Source organism: Psammomys obesus, unplaced genomic scaffold (genome assembly GCF_907164565.1).
Source record: "Psammomys obesus unplaced genomic scaffold, mPsaObe1.curated_primary_1811, whole genome shotgun sequence".
In the NCBI taxonomy this organism is placed as follows: domain Eukaryota; kingdom Metazoa; phylum Chordata; class Mammalia; order Rodentia; family Muridae; genus Psammomys; species Psammomys obesus.
In genome coordinates, this window is record NW_026585698.1 from 6,730,520 (window position 1) to 6,750,774 (window position 20,255).

Genomic DNA, 20,255 nt, shown 5'->3' on the forward strand with positions numbered 1-20,255 from the left:
CAGAGGTTCTAGGTTATATCCATACATGGTCCTTGGTGGAGTGTCAGTCTCAGAAAAGACCCTGTGCCCAGATATATTTGGTCCTTGTGGAGCTCCTGTCCTCTCCAGGTCATACTAACTCCCCCTTCTTTCATATGATTCCCTTCACTCTGCTGAAGGTTTGGTTATGAGTCTCAGTATCTGCTTTGATACACTGCTAGGTAGAGTCTTTCAGAGGCCCTCTGCGGTAGGCTCCTGTTCTGTTATTTCATCTTTTGTATTGTTAATTTTATTTTGTTACTCTCTTCTTGTGTGCACAAAGAGTTGCTTCCTCCACTTAATTTTTCTGATCATGCCTAGTTGCTGTTAAAATTCTTTGAAGCAAGGGGGCAGGGAAAGGAATCAGGGAACTCTGCTGCTTCTACTGTATGGGATGGGAATTGGGTTGTCATTGCTTCTGCATTTGAAGCTTTTTGGTTGTATTATATAGTTCATTTTGTTGCACTTGAGAATGCAATTACAAACGGTGACACTTTTCCCCCATTAAGTTTGACTGTACTTTTCATCAGAGTTTAAATGGTAAAGACAGAACATTCAGCTTTTATCATGATTTTGAAATCGACTTGAAATGAATTTGGCAACTAGCCACGCACATACCTGCAGTTTTCTGGTTGGTGCTTGTATAGGACATGGAAGAGATTAGTTCTTGCCTGAAAATTGTATAGGACTTATCACTTCAATAAGGTTTGATCTGCTTTGAAAGTTCAGCATTTTCTAGGTATCCCAATCTGTTGCTTTTCTTTCCCTTTCTTTAACTGATTTTTTTTTTCCCTTGCACAATATATCCTGATTACAGTTTCTTCTATGTTTTCCAGTTTCTACTCCCCCCCTTTCCTGGATCTGCCCTTTTCTCTCTCTCTCTCTCTCTCATTACACAAACAGGCTTCTAAGGGATAATAATAAAACAATAATTTTATTTTGCCTCATCTCCCACAGTGTTGTTTCTTGAACCCTGAGGGGAGAGATTTGATGGAGACCTCCAATTTAGTGTTCCTGAGTGTTCCAAGGTCTCTTACTCTTTGCATAATATCTGGCTGTGGGCCTCTGTATTTGCCAATCTGCTGCTGCAGGAGGAGATGTCTCTGATGCCTGAACCGGACATTAATATTTAGTATAGCAGAATGTCATTAGGCGTCATTTTATTACTGTCTTTTTTTATTTTTTGTAAGTTTAGACAATACTATTTGGTTTTACCCTAGGTCTCTGACCCATCTAGTCTCAAGTTTTCGGTCACACAAGTAGTGCCACAATCAGTGCTGGGTAGATCAAAGGGTTTGTACCTGGGTTATTTTTGTTGTTGTTTTTTTTTTTTTTTTTTTCTTCTGAGACAGGGTTTCTCTGTTTAGTCCTGCCTGTCCTGAAACTTGCTCTGTAGACCAGGCTGTCCTCAAACTTAAGAGATCACTTGCCTCTGCCTCCTTGAATGCTGGGATTAAAGGCATGCGCCACCACCTGGCAAGTGCCTGGGTTGGCTTAATGTTTCTCTTTTGGTAGCATGCAGAGTTCCTTGCTGTGCTGAAGACCTAGAATGTAGGGGTACAGGCTCTGTGTGGGCACCAGCCTGACCTCTCCATGCTAAATGAGCTGTGTGGGTGCTGTCTTCAGCAGTGGGGCCTCACTGTCAGTTTGTGGAGAGCAGCCTGTATGTAGTCTTGACAATAGCCTAGGTTGTTGGGGGGATTCCCTTCGACCAACAACTCAATTGGACACAACCCAGTCTCACTACAGGAAGCTTCATTTGGTTACAGGAGATAGCCATTTGGGGCTCTGTCTCCTTTAATTTTATTTAGCTCACCTTTGTAAATGTATATATTTTAGGAAGCTTCTACTAACACTAGCGTTCCATACTGTCAGTCAAATGACTTCATTTTAACTTTCTTTCCTCATATTTCCTCTTTTTGTCATCCTCTTTCTTCCCCCTCCCTACTTGATCTTCCCATTACAGGTTACGTTTTCTCCATCCATCCATATCTACCTATTCCGTTTCCCTTTCCTAGGAGATTATTTGTCCCCCTTAGTCTCTTTCTCTCTACTTAATCTCTGCAGTTTTACAAGAATAGCTTGGTTATCATTGACTTAACAGCCTATATCTGCATGTAAACAAATATATACCATGTTTGTCTTTCTGAATCTGGCTTACCTCTGTCACAGTCGTGTCCCCCCCCCCCCCCCCCCCGTTAGATACATTTGTTTGCAGATTTGTTTTAACAGCTGAGTAAGACTTCATTGTATTAGTATACTGCATTTTCTTTATCCATTCTTCTGTTGAGAGACTTTGTTCCCAATTTCCAGAAATTGTTCCCAATTTCTGGCTGCTAGGAATAGAGCAGCAGGGAACATTGCTGAACAAATGTCTGTGGTAGGATAAAGCATCCTTTGCATATATGCCCAAGAGTGGTATAGAGCCTTGAGGTATATTGATATTCGTCTTCCTGAGGAATCTCCACACTGACTTCCATAGTGGCTGTGCAAGTTTCCAGTTGCAGTAGCAATCGATGAGTGTTCCCTTACTCTCCACATCGTTGTCGGCATGAGCTGTCACTTGATCTTCGCCATTCTGACATGTCTAAAATGGAATCTCAGAGTAGTTTTGATTTGCATTTCCCTGATGATTAAGGCTGTTGAACATTTTTTAAAAATGTTTCTCAGCCATTTGAATTTCCTCTTAAGAATTCTCTGTTTAGATCTATACCACATTTTTAATTGTGTTATTTGTTTTTCTTTCTTGTTTATGTTTTGAGACAGGGTTTCTTTGTGTAGCCTTGGCTGTCCTGGAACTTGCTCTGTAGACCAGGCTAGCCTGGAACTCAAGAGCTCCATCTGCTTCCAGAACCCTGGGATGAAAGACATGTGCCCTAGCTATTTGTTTTCTAGTTACCTAGTTTTGAGTTCTTTATATAGTTTGGATGTTAGTCTTCTATTGGATGTATAGTTGATAAAATCTCTAGACTGCGGCTTTGTCCGAATGATTGTGTAGCTTGCCATGCAAAAGCTTTTCAGTTTCATGAGGTTTTATTAATTATTGATCTGTGTTCCTGTGCCAGTGTTCCTGTGCCAAGAATTCAAGGCTATTCCCAACTTTCTCTTTTATCAGGTTCAGTGTATATGGTTTTATGTTTAAGTCATTGATAACCATTTGGAGTTGACTTTTGTGTAGCATGATAAGTATTGATTAATATGCATTCTTCTTCATGAAGCTGTCCAGTTTGACCAACATCAGTTGCAGGAGATAATCTTTTTTTTTTTTTTTCTCCTGTGTGTATTTCTGCCTTCTTAATTAAAAAAGTTTTAAGGTGTCTTACAGTGTGTGGGTTTATGCCTGTCTCTTCGGTTTAATTCCATCGATCAACCTGCCTGTATTTGTGTTAATACCATACTTGTTTTGTTACTATAGCTTTGTAGTACAAATTTATATGGGGGTGTTGATACCTCTAGCAGTTCTTTAATTATTCTGGACAGTCCTCTGCTTTTAATTGTGGTAAGAAAGAGAGACACAAAGGACACTAGTTAAAACCCTTAGGTAGCTGAACAGAATTGTTGTACACACCTTTAATCCTAGCGCAAGGGAAGCAGAGGCAGGCGAATCTGAATTCCAGGCCAGCCTGCTCCACAGGGGACTTCCAGGACAGACAGGACTACACAGAAAAATTCTACAAAAACAAACTAGAATCCCTTTCTCAATATATATGAAGAATATACTTATCCAAATTTATACCCCCATTTTCATCTTTCTTCTCTAGCATAAAGTATACTCATCGTAGAATTTAATTACTATGTTTGTATCTGAAGTTCTGGGTCCTAGTGAACTTTTGAATTTAGAAATACAAGTCTTAGTAATGCTACTTTTCTCCTTGTAGTGTGTAAATGTTGAATCATTGTACTCAATAAGTAGATACTCTACTGCTGTGGATTACTGGGTGGCTGTAGCAAAGTGGGCTGGTTGGGGGTAACCAGAGTTCTTCTTTAGTTCCAGAACCAGAGAGTGCTCACAGATGTAGAGGAGAATATTTATTTATTTGTTTGTGTGTTTATTATGATTGTATACATGCATATGAGCTGTGTCTCTCATGTGAGGTCAAAGGAGTTGATTCTTCTTCCACCATGAGAGTCCTGGGATTCTGTCTCAGGTTGTCAGGCTTGGTGGCACGTGTCTTTTACCCATTGTGCCATCTTGTTGGCTGATGAGTCTTTATTATTTTGTCTTTTTTATGTGTATGCATGTTTCGCTTATATGTATGTCTGCATCACATTTGTTCCTGGTGCATGTGGAGGCCAGAGAAAAGAGCCAGATGCCCAAGGACTGAGGCTTCACAGGACTACGGTCCACCGTGTGGGTACTAGGAGTGTCAGTCCCCTGCAGGCGCAGCTAGTGTTCTTACCCTGCTGAGCCACCATATGCCAAGGGCCTTTATGTGCCTTTGGATTGTGTTGGATCTGCATATTTGTAATTTCTGTATCCTTTCAGTCATGAAAAATTTCTCAGATCTTTGCACACGCTAGCAAGCACTCCACCAGTAGCTATACTTCAACCCATTTCAACCTATAATTTTTCCACCATTGATTACATAAATATATTGTCTGAGATTTCGGGATATTTTTAAAGTAATTGTTACCTAGCACAACTGGCTTACTGAAAATAACTGAAACAGTTGGCTAGGGTGAGCTAACAATAGTTTAGAAGGTCTCCTGTAATAGAGGTATTCAGTGGTTTTTTTTTTTTTTTGTGTGTGTGTGTGTGTGTGTGTGTGTTTGTTTGTTTGTTTGTTTGTTTTAAGAATTTTTGTCACTATCCCCTTGGAGTTTGAAGTTGCTTTATAGTCAGGAGGAGATAACTCAAGTAAGGTGAAATATAGCTTCTGAATAGCCAAGGGGAAACCTTAGTTGGTGGTTTGGTTAAAACTAAGCATATGCAATGCTTGCTTGAATTAAGTAATTAATATAAATGGTACACTGACAAGGAAACGCCTAATTGTTTATAAGCAGATTTATTTCTCAACATGCTGTGATGATATTGTTAGTAGTTTACAAAAGAAAATAATCAAAATGTTACTATTACAGAGGGCTGAAAAATGATACACTTTAAAAATATATTTTGTTTTGTTTTTCAAGACAGGTTTTTTTTCTGTGTAGCTCTGGCTGTCATGGAATCCATTTTGTAGACCAAGGTGGCTTCAAACTCCGAGATCTACCTGCCTCTGCCTTCTGAGTATAGACAGGCACTTTAGCTTAACGGTTCTCAACCTTCCTGATGCTGTGACTCATTAATACAGTTTCTCATGTTTTGGTTTTCCTCAACTGTAAAATTATTTTTGTTGCTACTTCATAACTCTAATTTTGCTGCTGTTTAGTTATGAATTGTAATGTAAATGTCTACTATGCAGATGGTCTTGGTCTACCCTGTGAGTCATTTGACAACACCCACAAGGTGAGAACCACTGCTTTAGAGTGTTTTTATACTTTAAACATTCCAGTGGGAAACAGATTTGACCCAGAGAAAGAGCAAGAGAAAGAAGAAAGAGAATTTATTTTAAGATAGTGATAATTAGAGTTGGGAGTTATTTAATCAGCACCCTTTCCCTTTCTTTTTTGTAGACCCTGTTTTGTAACTGAGGCTAGCTTTCAATTTGGAGTCTTCCCATCTTAGCTTCCAGAGTTCTGGGTTGGCAGGTATGCACCAACACAGCTGTAAAGTTGAGGTCAGCCTGTGAATTAAAGAAGACCCTGTCTTCCAAATTAAAAAAGAGTTCCTTGAAGCATACTTGATTAAAAGAATAAAAAATGCTTAGTGAGGGCTTTAGGAGTATGAGGTCAATAGAGATGAAAATGGTTTAAAAGTTTAGAAAGTCTGAGGAAGAAAGCTAAACTAAGGATGAAAGTTAAAAAAAAATATGTTAAGACTGGCAGTATAATCAGTGATAAGGAAATATCAGTATATTGTCACCCTTGCTAGAAAAAAAAGGTTCGTGTTTTTAATAGTAGACAGGATCAGATAAAAGAGGGAAAAGATTGTTAAGTACATTTAACCAGCAAGTATAAAAATTGATCTGTATTAACAGTGGTATGCTGGTTGTTGCAACATCAGAAGGAGCTAATTATGTGAGTAACATGTTTTGCTGTGGAGATTGAACGTGGTCATAGTGGTAAACAGCAGTGATTTCTGTGTATCCTTTTAATCATGATTTAAAATCTTGACTTGGGAAAGAATTGGAAATTTTTACATGAACAATGTTCACAAATATAAAATACAGGCAAACCATATACATCAGGGGTGTTAGGGTTAAAATGAAATTTGTTAAACAGCTACTCACAGCTTCACAAGGTAGCTGTTTCCCTCTTCACATAGTATGGTACACTTAAGCTTTTTGAGTGGTTGCTTGTAACTCTTTTTCCTGCCATCCACACGCTTGTTGGACATTTCTTCATCTTTTTCTGTTCATATTTTAATGATTTATTAGTCTTCTTTAGAACATCTACCATTGTTTCTTTATCCAACAGTTTTTTTCAGCTGCCAGTACAATCACTCCTATTATCAGCATCTAATTATTGTATATATTTTTCCACAGTGGTTTTTTGTTTCCCTTCTCTTCCCTTTCTCAGAGGTATATTGAAATAAGATTTCCAGCTCCCCCCGCCCCCATACACACACCAGAACGTCAAATTCTGTTTGGTGTTAATACTTATTCTCTTTCCAAAGTTTATTAGGTGCGTACTGTAATTTCAAGACTCTGAAGTCTGAAGCAGAAGGAGCATGAGTTAGAGGCTAGTCTGGGGATGCAACAGTGTCCTGCCTGAAAAACAATGCTGATTGCACATGTAGTTAAACATTGAACGTCCCCCCCTCTTGTTTCAATATATGGGGAGTCTTTGTGAAGGTAGTGTTTTGGCTTGGAGAAATCCCTTAAATACCTGATGAAATAGTTTTACTAAATGACCTTTGAAGTTCCTTCTTTGGCACTTCTGTGAGCTTGTTTAAGGATAAAAAAAACAAAAACAAAAACAGTTATTTCTGACCAGTAGTCACCCAATCAAGTTAAGAACCATGTTTGGTTCAGTCTGAGAGAAGAAGCATTTTATCTAAAACTGGGTTTATCACAAGAAGAAACTTTTGAATTATGAAGTACTAGATACAAGTGAAAAATTCTACCAAATTAGAAAACCAAAGACTTACTGACAGCTTTTTAGCTTGTTTTTCTGTATACGTTTCTAAATTATATTCTGGCAGGAATTAAGCTCATTTCCTATATCGCTCTTAAGTTACATATCATGTACATTGTTCTAAGACTGTAAAAAGTACAGGTTTATAGCATTATCTGTGAACTGACTCCTAATAGATTATTGGCTTGGTAAAATTAGTATCCTTGGGTAGGCATGGCCTGACGGTGGTCTAGATAAAGCCCAAAGCAGGAAGCTGCTCTTGTGCAGTTCTTGGCTTTGTCCCATTTCTACTCAAAAGTGACAGTTTGAAATACTAGAGTCAAGCTGAAGCCTGGATAATAAAAGAGGGACCACAAAAACAAGAGAACCAGCTACTAAAATGTAATCATTCTTTTTCCTTACCTACTTACCTAGAGAGGGTTGGCGAGAAGAATTGGAATGTTGTATTTTAATATTAACTTTGGTATGCTGTTTTTATATCTTCCACTTAACTACTTTATAAAGTCCTGATATCAGTAGAAATTATGAAATTATTAAGATCTCATGAGTAAGTATCAATTTATATTATGATTGTTTTAGTTTCTTAAGAGGAGAGACATTAAACCCAAAACTTAGTTTACCTCGAAAATATGAACATGCATCCATGGAGGCCAGGGCCAGGTTACTTTGACTAAAAATTGCCCAGAGTATGAGCTGTTCTGCAGTACTTACACGAAATACATAAGTCACTGTAGTACCTCTCTGCTGATCTTACAATGTTCCCTCTTATTTGTGTTGTTAAGAATTTAAAGTCTGTGAAATTATGTTTTTATGCATTGGTTTTCAGAGAGTCTAAACCATCACTACTTAGTGTTTGAGAAAGATTTTCTGCCTTTTTTTTTTTTTTTTGCCAGTAAAAATAGGATCGTAATATTTATTCTTTTTCTCTAATGCAGTTTTCCTAAAGCTCAACTATATTATTTAAAATCACAGTTAATTTGTGATGTTAAATTATTTTTAAAAATTCAATAATTTCCCAAACATTTTTATGTGATATTTATGTTAGTCATATAGGATTCCTCACATTTCATCCTCAACACCTGCAGAGAGGAGAGAGAAAGGGCAAGAATGTGTGGAATCAAGTATATAAAAAAAGGAAAAAGGAGGGTTAGGGAATTTGTGACAGTGATGTTCACAAAGCTAGCAGAAGCAAAAACAGAAGTCTTACCATAAGTTTTAGATGCTGAGCGGTTGTTTTCACTGTGTCACACTGTGAGCAGTCACGTGGGGATTCTCGTACGTATAGCGTTCTCTTGTATCCCCTATTGTTGATTTCTCCGCTTCCCCCAAGGGTATGGCTCTGAGGTATTTTATTACAAAATATACTCACACGGGGACTGATAGGCTTAAAGTTGATCACATTTACTTTAGTTTTTAGCTTGTCCTAGAAAGTCTTTAGCTTCGTTGATTTTGGCCGCTATGTAAGGAGGTCCTCTATTGTCTCAGGGAGTTCAGAGCATAATCCGTAGATGAGCATCCCTGAGGGTTACTTTATTTGCAGTAGCGATTACAGCTAGTATCAGTGCTGCCGCCTGCTATCTTTGGGTTAAACCCACCTCTGCAGGACCTGCCACTGAAGACAGATTTTGGTAGGCTCTGAAAAACTTGTACTTGAGGCTCCACATGCTTCATGACTTGTAAAACATAATGGCTTGCAAATTCTGCAGCCGCAGTGGTCAGTCTGACTGCTACCATTGTACTGGCTATGACTGCACTTCATGGCCCAGCACGGCTGCCAGTTCCAGCAGCCTTATAGTTGATTTCTAACTATAATACTAACCACTTCTTCCTCCTATTCCACCTTCTCCTCCACCTCCTCCTTTCTAGTTTTTGTCACTACAATTTCCCAGTGGTTTTCACACTTATGTAAAGCTATACTCTCCATGCATTTTTTTTTTCAGATTAATTGGATTTTATGCATAGAACTCCAACTGGTTAAGATGCTTTGCATTTGTCCTACTTTTTTCAGCAGTCTGGTTTCTCTGTGGTGAATAAAGTATTCCGAAGACATAGATTTGCGCAGTTAAGTTGGAGGAAGAAAAGCATACTTCTGTTTGCCTGTCTAAAATTCATGTCTTCTAACCTGACTAGGTAAGATAGTTGTCTCTCACAGTTACTAGCTGATAAGTAATGAGCTGGGGCTTGTTAATTGTTCCTGTGAGAGCCTATTGTGTTGTAGCCTATGTCTTCATGAAATCTGTAATCTGATGGAGGGAAAGGACACCTAAGAAATACAAAAGTGCATAAGGCAAAACACAGTACATATCATCAGATGTCAGACAAGTAAAAGGAAATCGACATAAGTTGTCTTAGGACAAATGTAAATTAGCTTTGCTAGTAGGATGTTAAAAGTGGTGAAATACAGGAAGTCAAATGAACAGGCAGAAAGTATACATAAACCTTAACTTTTATCATCTTTCTGCAAAGCTATAGTGACAAGAAGGGGTTGTTTTAATTAAGTTTATTGATTTGAGACAAGGCCTTATTTTGGAGTCTGGAACTCAGTTTTTTTTTTTTTTAGGTAAATCTTTCACATTTTTATTTATAATTTTTTATTAATTATACTTTATTCACTTTGTATCCCCCCTGTAAAGCCCTCCCTCCTCCCTTCCCAAACCCTCCCTTCTTCCCTCTTCTCAACACATGCCCCTCCCAAAGTCCACTGATAGGGGAGGTCTTCTTCTCCTTCCTTCTGATCCTAGTCTATCAGGTCTCATCAGGAGTGGCTGCATTGTCTTCCTCTGTGGCCTGGTAAGGCTGTTCCCCATCAGGGGGAGGTGATCAAAGAGCAGGCCAGTAAGTTCATGTCAGGGACAGTTTGTGTTCCCATTACTGTGGAACTGCAATGGGCTACATCTGTGCAGGGTTCTAGGTTATCTCCATGCATGGTACTTGGTTGGAGTATCAGTCTCAGGAAAGACCCCTCTTTGTAGGCCAGGCTGGCCTCAAGCTCACAGAGAACAATCTGCTTCTCCCCTCTGTGCACTGGTATGCATTCCCACCCTCACCTGAAAAGGGGATCTTTTTAAAGCAATTTTAATTGGATCAGCCACAAGACTGGTTTCAGCCTCTTTGTCTGTAGTGCATTTGTTTAGAGTAAACAAACAATAAAACTTTAACTTTTAACAATTTAAGTACAAAATTCAGTGGTATTAAAAGGTACCTTAATAGTACAGACTGCCCAGTTTCGAAACTTTTTCATCATCCCTGACAGGACCTATATTAATTAAAGAGCAATTCCCTATTTCCTAATTTCACCTACTCCAGTTTTTGGTAATCTGCGTTCTACCTTGTGATTCTGCTTATACTAGGTATTGCACACAAGAAAAATTACATAGTATCTATTTTAAAGGCTTGTTTCACTTACTATGATATCTTCAGGTTTCCCCCATGTTATAGCATGTGCTTGAATTTAATTTCTTACTGTGTCTGAGTGTTTCGTGTTTTATACCACATTGTATTTTTGCATTTTGAAGGATATTTGGGCCTTTTGCTTTTGGCTATGGTGAATAATGCTTCAGTTACATATTTCTGTGCTCCCTTTTAGTTTGTGTGTGTGTGTGTGTGTGTGTAAGTGTGTGCGTGCATGTATGTATGCACGTGTGTGTGCATATGTAGTTTTTGAAGCACATGGAAATTTTATCTTTTAAACTTTTTGGAGCCAACTATGGTTACTCACACCTGTGATCCCAGCCAACCATTTCCTATAATTCCAGAACTCAGGAGAGAGAAGCACGTTTAAGACCAGTTGGGGCTGTACATTCAGTTCTAGGCTAGCCTGAGCCTGGTACACAGTGAAACTGTCACAAAGTGTTCTTCATTCCTTCAAAAGAGAACAACACACACACACACACACACACACACACACACACGCACGCACTCGCCTACAACCAAACAAACATCTATTTGAGAAATAGCAGCTATTTTCTATGCTGTGTTCACTAATTCATTTTGTCTATCAACAATACACAAGGCTTCTGGTTTCTTTTGATTCATCAGTGCTTGTTATATTCTTTTCATTTTGTGTGGCAGCCAGTCTAATGAAAATATAGCCGTACTTTAACATGATTTTAACCTACTTTTCCCTGTGATTACCGACAGGTAGATTCTCACCATCTGTATGAGAACCAGTCTTTAATTTACTTTGCTCACTAAAAGGAAAAAAAAGTTCGTTTGAGTCAGGAACATTAGTCAGGATGTCGGTCCTTATTTAAGAACATGGCTTGCAACTTCCCCACCCCATTCTGTTGGCTTTCTTTTCCCTCCAGGTAACATGCTCTGATGCACAAAGGTTGTATTAATGGAGCCTAAGAGGTCTGTTGGATGTGCCTTTGGTGTCCCAGCCAAGAAATCATTGCCAAATTCAGTGTCATAAGGATTTTTATGAATGTATTCTTCAGAGATTCTTCTTTATACCTCTTATTTTAAGTGTATGATCCATTTTGATTCAGTTTTAAGAAATGATATTGGCTAAGGGCTCAGATATTTTTAGCATGGCTTGTTTGAAAGATTGTCTGTTATTTCAGTGATTAGTTAGTTACAATGAAACTTACCTGATTATTTGTACTATAATTTATTTTTGCACTTTCTATTCTATACCCTTGATCTATATGTCTGTTCTTATGCCAGGTTCATAGAGTTTTAATTAGTTAGGATTTAATCTTAGGATAATATCCCTTTTTCCTGTAGCTACATAATTTGTTGAATGATTGTCAGTCCCAAGTAACTAACATAACTATCACTGTGTTCTGCCGTTGAAATTTTATGAATGTTCCAGATAAATCTTGGTTTCATAACTCATACAGAAATTATTCGGCACTAGATTAGACCATTGAAGCAAAAGGGCAACATTGTGGTTGCTGAAGTATGACATGTAGCCATTCGCTTTTATGCTGGCCATTTTCTGTAATTGTGAAGATTAAAGATTGATAATGTAGGGGAAAGGGTACACAGCTCATTACAGAGTCATGGTTTAAGTTCTAAAATAGTAGTTTATTTATAGTGTTTGTAGACTAGCAGACATGCGTGTCTTTTTAGAAATAGGATTCTACTGGAACTTAGATGGGGTAGGAGATGTGTTTTAGTGGTACAGTAGTACTTGCTAATGTTCAGAGGCTTGCTTTGATTTTCACAGTACTAAAAATAAACAAAAGATGGAAAAGAAAAGGTAAGGACATGAATGTTTCCCAATAGGGAAACAATAGTATCTTAGGGTTTTTCTCAGAACAGAACCAAAGAGTGATGAGGACAGGGTGGGAAGGGGAAATTGGCTTAGGAAATTTGAACATGCTAAAAAGTCTAGAATCTACTGAATGGGCCAACCTAAATCCAAAAGCAGTCTGGAATCATAAGGACCAGTCTTCCTTAGAAGACGTCAGTCTGTCTTAAACTTTGGGTTGATTGTGGAGAGTTATTTGTTACTCAAATTATGCTTTACTTAAATATAATTAAACCTGAAAGACCTTTGGTAGAAACATGTAGACTGACATTTAACCAGATACCTGGACACCATAACATAGCAAGGTCCACACAGAATTGTCACTGGTGCTTTTGATATTTGATTTTCTTGAGCTCCTGGAGGGCAAGTTTCTGTGGCCCCATAATGCCCTTGTCACTTCCCCTTCTTTAATTGCCACACCCTCTACCCCCTTTGCAGTGCTCTTCTGTCCACAGCACCATTGGACTGCAGTTCTAAGATAGCTGGGAAAGTAGAAGCACTTTTGCCTGGTTAATTTTGAAATTATCAACTGACAGTAAAGCATTTATATGGCCTATTAGGTATTTTCAGAATCCTAATTGTGGGTCAATTCTTAACCGTCTTCCATGCCCAGGGATCATGCTCTGGCAAGCCGTGCTTCTGAGCACAGTCCCAGCGCCTAATGCTTCTGCTTTTGGATGGTCCTTTTCTGGATCTTGGTTCTGAGATGTTTTTTCTCCTAGCTGCCTCGTATTTCTTACCTATTCAGTTCAGTTCCATACAAAATTTTTTTTTCCTGAATGATTTATTGTGACTGCTAAACCTAGCTATTTGGTAAAGGCTACTAATTATAACTTAGTAATATACTTCCATCACATTTGCTCTTTGTAATTTTTAATTAATTTTTTTATTATTTATTACAATTTATTTACTTTGTATCCCAGCTGTGGCCCCCTCCCTCATCTCCTCCCAATCTCTTCCTCCCTTTGTCTTCTCCTCCTATGCCCTTTCCCTAGTCCACTGATAGGGGAGTCCTCCTCCCCTTCCATCTGACCCTAGCCTATCAGGTCTCATCAAAGCTGGCTGCATCATCTTCCTCTGTGGCCTGGCAAGGCTGCAGCACCCAGGAGGAAGTGATCAGAGAGCCTGCCACTGAGTTCATGCCACGTTTGTTTTTGAATAGGATTCCTTATAGCCCTAGTGATCTGTAATTGGTAAATAGTAAACCTTTGTCTTTGTAAATAATGTTCCAGATGCCCTTTGAGTGGGAGTCAGCACTGCAAGTTTGTTTCTTAGTTAACAGTGCATATTCTCTTTGCCATTCAGAGAATAGCCTTTTAAAAAACAAAACAAAAACAGATTACTGTAATTCATACATTAAATCAAAATCTAGATTTGTAACATTTCTTCATTCATACAATTCCCAGGATTAAGTGATTATATAGTACGCTGACTGGAAACTGCAATAGGTAAAATGACTTCTTTCTTGCTTCTCTCCCACCCACTTTTTATCAAGGAATTAATCTTCTTGCTTACATATTGAGGCTCCAGTACTACACAAGGTGCTGAAGACTGTAATTGTGGAGACTTTCCTGTTGAGATCTGCACATTTCATTGCTTACTAAACCTAGTGATAGAAGAAAGCCCTTTTAATGCTTATTGCATATGTATGAGCAAACTTGTACTAACTGGTAGCTTGTCTCTGCCACGTTGCTTTTGGTTGGCAAGCATTGTGTGGCTGCTCTGCACAGGTGTGGCTAAGTAATGCTATCTGCCAGCTTTGAATGGGAGAGTAGTAAACTGCTGATAGTTTTTATTGGTCTCGGGCACTTTCAAAGCATTTCTCATTTTGTCTCCCTCCATAAATAGGCTTAAGTCCACATTTTGAAATTAACTTTTTAAATGAATTTAAGTAGAAACACAACTATTGATGTCTTAGCTCCTCTTCTTCCTCCCTAACCCTTAAAAATCTACTTCCACATTCCCCAGCCCCAGCAACCATCCCCAACAGAGATTTATATCTGAGTTCATAAATGATACTGTTAGATACAATTTATAGGTAAATTGAAACTTTAAAATAGAGGAACTAAAGTCAGTATATGCATTTGTGTGATTGTAGAGGACAATAAATGGCTAGAATTTATTTTGAGACTTTATTTAAACGCGCATATATAGATATTTATCCGACTATAAAATCTGTCTTCTCAGGGAATTTTGCCCCTTTGGAATGGACATGTTAATTCTTAAGAGAGCTAGGAATTGATAGTGCAGCAGAGATCTCACCTGTCAGAATGCTGGGCAAGGTATACAGTCATGTTCCTAAGCTTTTGCTCTCCCAACTGATCTGTATGCACCCTCCATCCAACAAGTTAATTTACATAAATTTTGATTAACATACTACACAATTCCCCTTTCATTATATTGTTATTTTCTATGTGTTAATATATAAAAGCACACATTGTGTTGTGAAATTTTTGTGCTAAAGAGAATGTATATGATATTTATATCAGAATATAGAAGTGTATGTTCAGGAAATTAATAAGTACATTGCTTGCCTAGCATGTGTGATGCCCTGGGTTTAAATCTCTGGAGTATAGAAAAAGAGGATGGAGTTTGCCTTTGTGTATAAATGTCAGCTCATGATGTATGTATTTTCAAGAAGCCCTTAGAAGTTTGAGAAATGCTCAAAATAAACCCACATTTTCATACATAGTGAAACATTTTATTCCTGCTTAAAAACAATGAGTCACATAATTATTAAGTTCTACATTCTTCTATTTTCCATGGTTTTATGTGTGTGATATTTTTCCATCCAAGATTTTTCTGTCCTGTATATAATGTCAACCATTTTTTTAAATGTTACATGTATGAATGTTTTTCATGTATGTATGTATGTATGTATGTATGCATGCATGCATGCATGAATGCACTGCTTGTGTACCAGGTGCCTGCAGAAGTCAGAAGGACATCAGATTGCTTGGAAACTGGAGTTAAGGATGGCTGTGAGCTACATTGTGAGTGCTTAGAATTGAAGGTTGGTGCACTGCAAGAACAAGAAATGCTCCTGACTGTGAGCCATCTCTCTACCTTTTCACAAGCATTTGTACCAACCAACAGTTGAGCTCCCATATATACTTTTTATATTTTTGTTACATTTGCTTTTAAATTCCAATGTTTGAATAATTCTGGGGTAGCATTTCAGCTAAGTGACTTGCATGTACAGGGCCCGTGTTTGATTCTCAGTACAAAAAAGGGAGTAGTTCTAATGGAAAGATTTGCTTGTTTGGTTAGTGTTTGGTTTGGAGGTTGTTCTGAAGCTTCTGTCTTTTACTTTTTACTGACATGTCCTAAATTTACAGTATGTGGTATTGGTAACCATGCCAGCCCCAATTCAAGTGTTACGTGTGGGACAATGCAGACTTGTTAGATTTACATTGCAGAATGCTGACTAACCGAAGGAAAACATCACTCAAACCCGGCATTTCAGTGGCACTGTATTGACTCTACTCTCAGATGAGCCCTTAATATCTTCTGGCATTATTTTTTTATGCTTCTGTGAACTTGTATTTCCTTACACAGTTGTCCCAATTATCACTACTGTACTAAACTTCCTTCTTTTCTACCAGTAGATGACCTTTCTCCTACAGCAAAGAGGAAATTGTGGTTACAAGCAGGAACCCCCTTAACTTCCTGTTCTTAGACTTATTTTATCTTTTTGCCTCTTTTTTTTTTTTCCTTGTCTCAAAAATGAGTCCATTTGCTATTTTTTCAGCTTTACACATATTTTTTGGGTGAGACTGAGGAGACTGAAGGTAGGTGAAAGTTGAGATTTGTAGATTAGCCGAGTTCTCAGCAGGGAAGGGCAAGAGCTGCCAAGTCTAATGATCAGAGTTTGATCTCCAGGAGAGAACTGACTCCCATAAGTTGTTCCCTATCATCTATATGCAGGCACACATGAGTAAATACAGATTTTTAAAAACAAGTCTGTGTATGTAAATAAAGCCCAAAAGCTGATAGAAATCATCAACTGTAACAGAAAGTGGAAAGCGTTCAAAGAATAGATGACTATAGACATTAAGAGATGTTACCAGTTATGATGGAGACTTAACTTCTGGCTTGGTAAGTTTGGATTGAAAGCCTCCAGAGGGTTTTCAGTGGAAGAGTGATGTGATGAAGTCTTTTCTTTCTCTTAATATTATTTTATTCTGTTTATGTATATGACTATGTTTATGACTGTATGTTTGCACACCAGAAGAGGGCATTGTATCCCATGGGACTACAGCTGTGGGCTGCCATGTGGGTACTGGGAATTGGGGTGTGTGTGTGTGTGTGTGTGTGTGTGTGTGTGTGTGTTGTGTGTTGTATTTTTTTGTGTGTTCAGGCTGGACTGAAACTTAAATTTAACCCAACTTGGCTTACTATTTATCCTTTTTCCTGCACCTCCTAGGATTAGAGTCATATGCATCCCTTCATTATTGGTATTTTTATAATAATGCATTTCTCTTATTCACAATTGTTATATATAGGTATCATCAAAGCAAATGGTTTTAAATATGACTAACCCCAGAAATTGCTTATCATTCCAGTTTGAACTAGATTTTTTAAGATTAATTTTTATATTACATGTAATGTATTTTGCCTGTATGTATACATGTATATGTACCACATGCATGACAAATTACTCGCACAGGCCAGAAGGTTCCAGATTCCCTGGAACAGTGATTGTGGTCAGTTGTGATCTGTGATGTGGATGCTGGGAATTGAGTCCAGATCTGATGAAAAAGCAGCAAGTAATCTTAACCACTGAGTCATCTCTTCAGCCCCTGTTTTCATTCTTAGGAAAAAAGAAATGGTACAGTAGTTTTCAGGTGTTTAGATGTTTCCTATGGAAAGAAATATGAGGAAAAAGTGAAAACGAGCTCAGAAAATTTGTAGTGTAGGATAGTCTTATGAGATATTTTAAGTGAATGCTCATTGCATATAAAAGTATATAATTAGAACTGTCAGGTATGTTCTGTAAGAATAACAAAGTATTAGTGATTTTTTTATATTATCTGTCTTAGGCTTTCTATGGCTTTGACAAAACACTGTGACCAAAAAATCTTGGGGAGGAAAGGCTTATGCTTTCACATCACTGTTCATCAGCAAAGGAAGTCAGGGCAGTATTTATCTAGGATAAATTTAGAATGATAATTCTAGGGGTCCAGAGTACTAAGCTTTTAGTGTTCATGATTTCGCTGTGAGCTGTGATTGAATTATTGCAAGGTCCAACCAAGTATTTTAGAGTCCATTTTCAGGAAAGCAATATAGATGTAAGCATTATGAAAATGAAGAGTTATCAGACTAGGATACTTCAAGTAAGTTTTCTGTTGATAGTTGGAGACTGACTAAAATTTTTTATTTTGCTTTTCGGGTGGTGCGTGGGGGGGGGGGGAGCCAGGGCCTTGTGCTATAAGTACATACCCCAGCTCCTCCCACCCCCTTTTTGTTAAGTTGTAATATTTGATAAATGAGGTACTTAACTCTCTTATATCCTATTTGACATACCATATCAACTATGAAGAAGTGTATATATTTTTTATTGTATCAAGTAGGTTCATTTTTGAAAAATTGATGATACATTTTAGCAGTAGATGCATGTTTATCATGAAGTATACATGAAAATGATTCATGTAAGAAATCTGATCAGTAAAGTAAACGGGATTACTCTAGCTTAGTTTTGAATTATATCACTTAGTGCTTATTTATAAAATGTTATAGAAGTAAATTTACTTTTGTGACCAGCAGTGTAATTGTGTAAGAGTTTTATTTCAATAGTACCTAGTGTCATTGTTACAACTCTTTTATGACTTTTGGTTTTTTATTTGTCTACCATGATTTTATATGTGTGTGTGTATGTGTGTGTGTATGTATACACATATTATTTTGTTGTTTTATTATTTTGTTGTTTATTATTGTGTTAAGGTATTGGAGTAAATTACTAACTGCTTCACAGATAAAGGAATTGATAGAAGTTTGAATTTCAGATACTCTTAGTAAAGAGATTCCCAGTACCAAATTTTGTTGTTTCCTATCACTTTTGAATATGGTTGTAATTGTTAAGGATCAGATCTCTCTACAGAATAATTTCTCATGTTGTATTGTTATAGTTGCTATAGCTATAAAAGTATAAAACTAATTATGAGTTTATGCTTTTGTAGTATGGAATTTGTTAATGTTCTTTGAACATAGAATACAGAAGTTATGACACTATTGATAGCAAAATGTGATGGGCCCTTCTTTATTTATAATTTCAGGACGATATAGACAGCCTGAAGCCCATACTCAGGGACAACCCACAGCTGCATGCAGAAGTGAAGATCTGGGTGAAGGAGCAGAAGGTTCAGGAGATTTTTATGCAAGGTATCTATTGAAGTTACATATATAATTTTCTGAAACTAAGTCAACTTTTTTTCGAATGCTCAATTTTATGCAATCTGATAGTTCTGATAGTTTTAATTGTATGTAGTGTGCCAGAAAATAATTGGCAAAGTATAAATAAACATTTTGATAAAGTTTATTATTTCACTGGTTTGTTATTTATTATAGCTTCACTGTTGTTTTGTTGATAGGGGAAATTTTCATAATTTGGTATGTTCAAGGTATATTCTTCCTGGAAAGAGAAGCAATGGAGGGTTGCCCAAATTCATAGTTGATCTCCTTTGAAGAACGCTGCTGGTATCTGATAAGTGTTCCCTGTGCAGCAGTTAGCACAGTACCAGCTTTAATTTTGTTTCCTTTGTTCAGGTAATTACAGGCTCGCCTCTAGCTTGTGATTTTCAAATCTGAGCTGCTTTATAATTCCTAGTAAATTGTTTTGACAGCAGTAAAGTCATATGGTAAATAGAAGATTTTGTGAAGTTGGAGTGAAGCTAAGACATATTACTTGAACTGTTGATTTGTTATTGAATTCAAAGAATACGGTTTTGTTAAGTTCTCATTTATGTCAGTCTTTGAAATTAATGCCAGTTTTTAATTACATCACTTTGGAATGAGTTTGAGACCTGCCTAGTCTACATAATTGAGTTTCAAGATAGCCAGTACTATATAGTGAGATCCTGTCTCAAAAAAACAAAAGTAAAACAAAACCATTCATGTCATTAAGTATTAGTAAGCAGTGTTTTGTTTTATTGCACAACAGCAGGTCATTCAGGTAGTAAACAACTCTTAGTGTAAGTTCTCTTCAAGCTTTATTCATAGAAGTTCATACATCATAAATAAGTAAGTAAAGTGAACTTCTTGCATATGTCTCCTACCCAGCAACTCTCAAGCTTCAGAATCCTGTCCTGTGTAGCAGTTATCACTGTAGTCTGTAAAACTTTTATTTTTAAATAAATCTATTATACTGGTGTTATCCTGGTTTGGTTTGGGATACAGTTTCTTAATATCAAATACAAAAAGGGAGGTTCCAAATTACATGTGTTTAATAATGTCATTTAAAGAGATTTAAAAATATTTTTTGAAGTCCAGAGATCAGAAAGTATTGATTATGGTTAGATGATGTGATGTGTTCGTTCTTACTGTTCCTCCAGACTTTGTAGTTTGGTGATAGAATCATGCTGTTTTTTTACAAGTTTTTCTTTACTTACATCCTTAGTTAAGAAAATAGTAAAGTATTAATAATCTCTTTCTGTGTTTGACAAAAATATTTGAGTGTGACTTCAGATTGTGTGTTCAGTGTGGGGTTTAAGGCTGTTGTGCTTTTGGACTTACCTTCTGCTAGCTGTCCCATAAATCAGTTACAAATTACTGATTACAAATTACAGATTCCCATTTCAGACATAAA

General features: G+C 37.2%; 1 protein-coding gene and 1 pseudogene across 1 annotated transcript in view; one reads left to right on the forward strand and one right to left on the reverse strand.

The window, feature by feature from the left end:
- Jmjd1c (jumonji domain containing 1C) overlaps window positions 1-20,255 on the forward strand; it is a 157,474-nt gene that overhangs the window by 96,755 nt on the left and 40,464 nt on the right. The window contains exon 4 of the mRNA XM_055598915.1: window positions 18,727-18,832. Coding sequence (XP_055454890.1) covers window positions 18,826-18,832 — 7 coding nt within the window. The 5' untranslated portion in view covers window positions 18,727-18,825. The remainder of the gene's footprint in view (window positions 1-18,726; window positions 18,833-20,255) is intronic.
- On the reverse strand, window positions 8,601-14,745 carry LOC129670374 (mitochondrial import inner membrane translocase subunit TIM14-like; annotated as a pseudogene).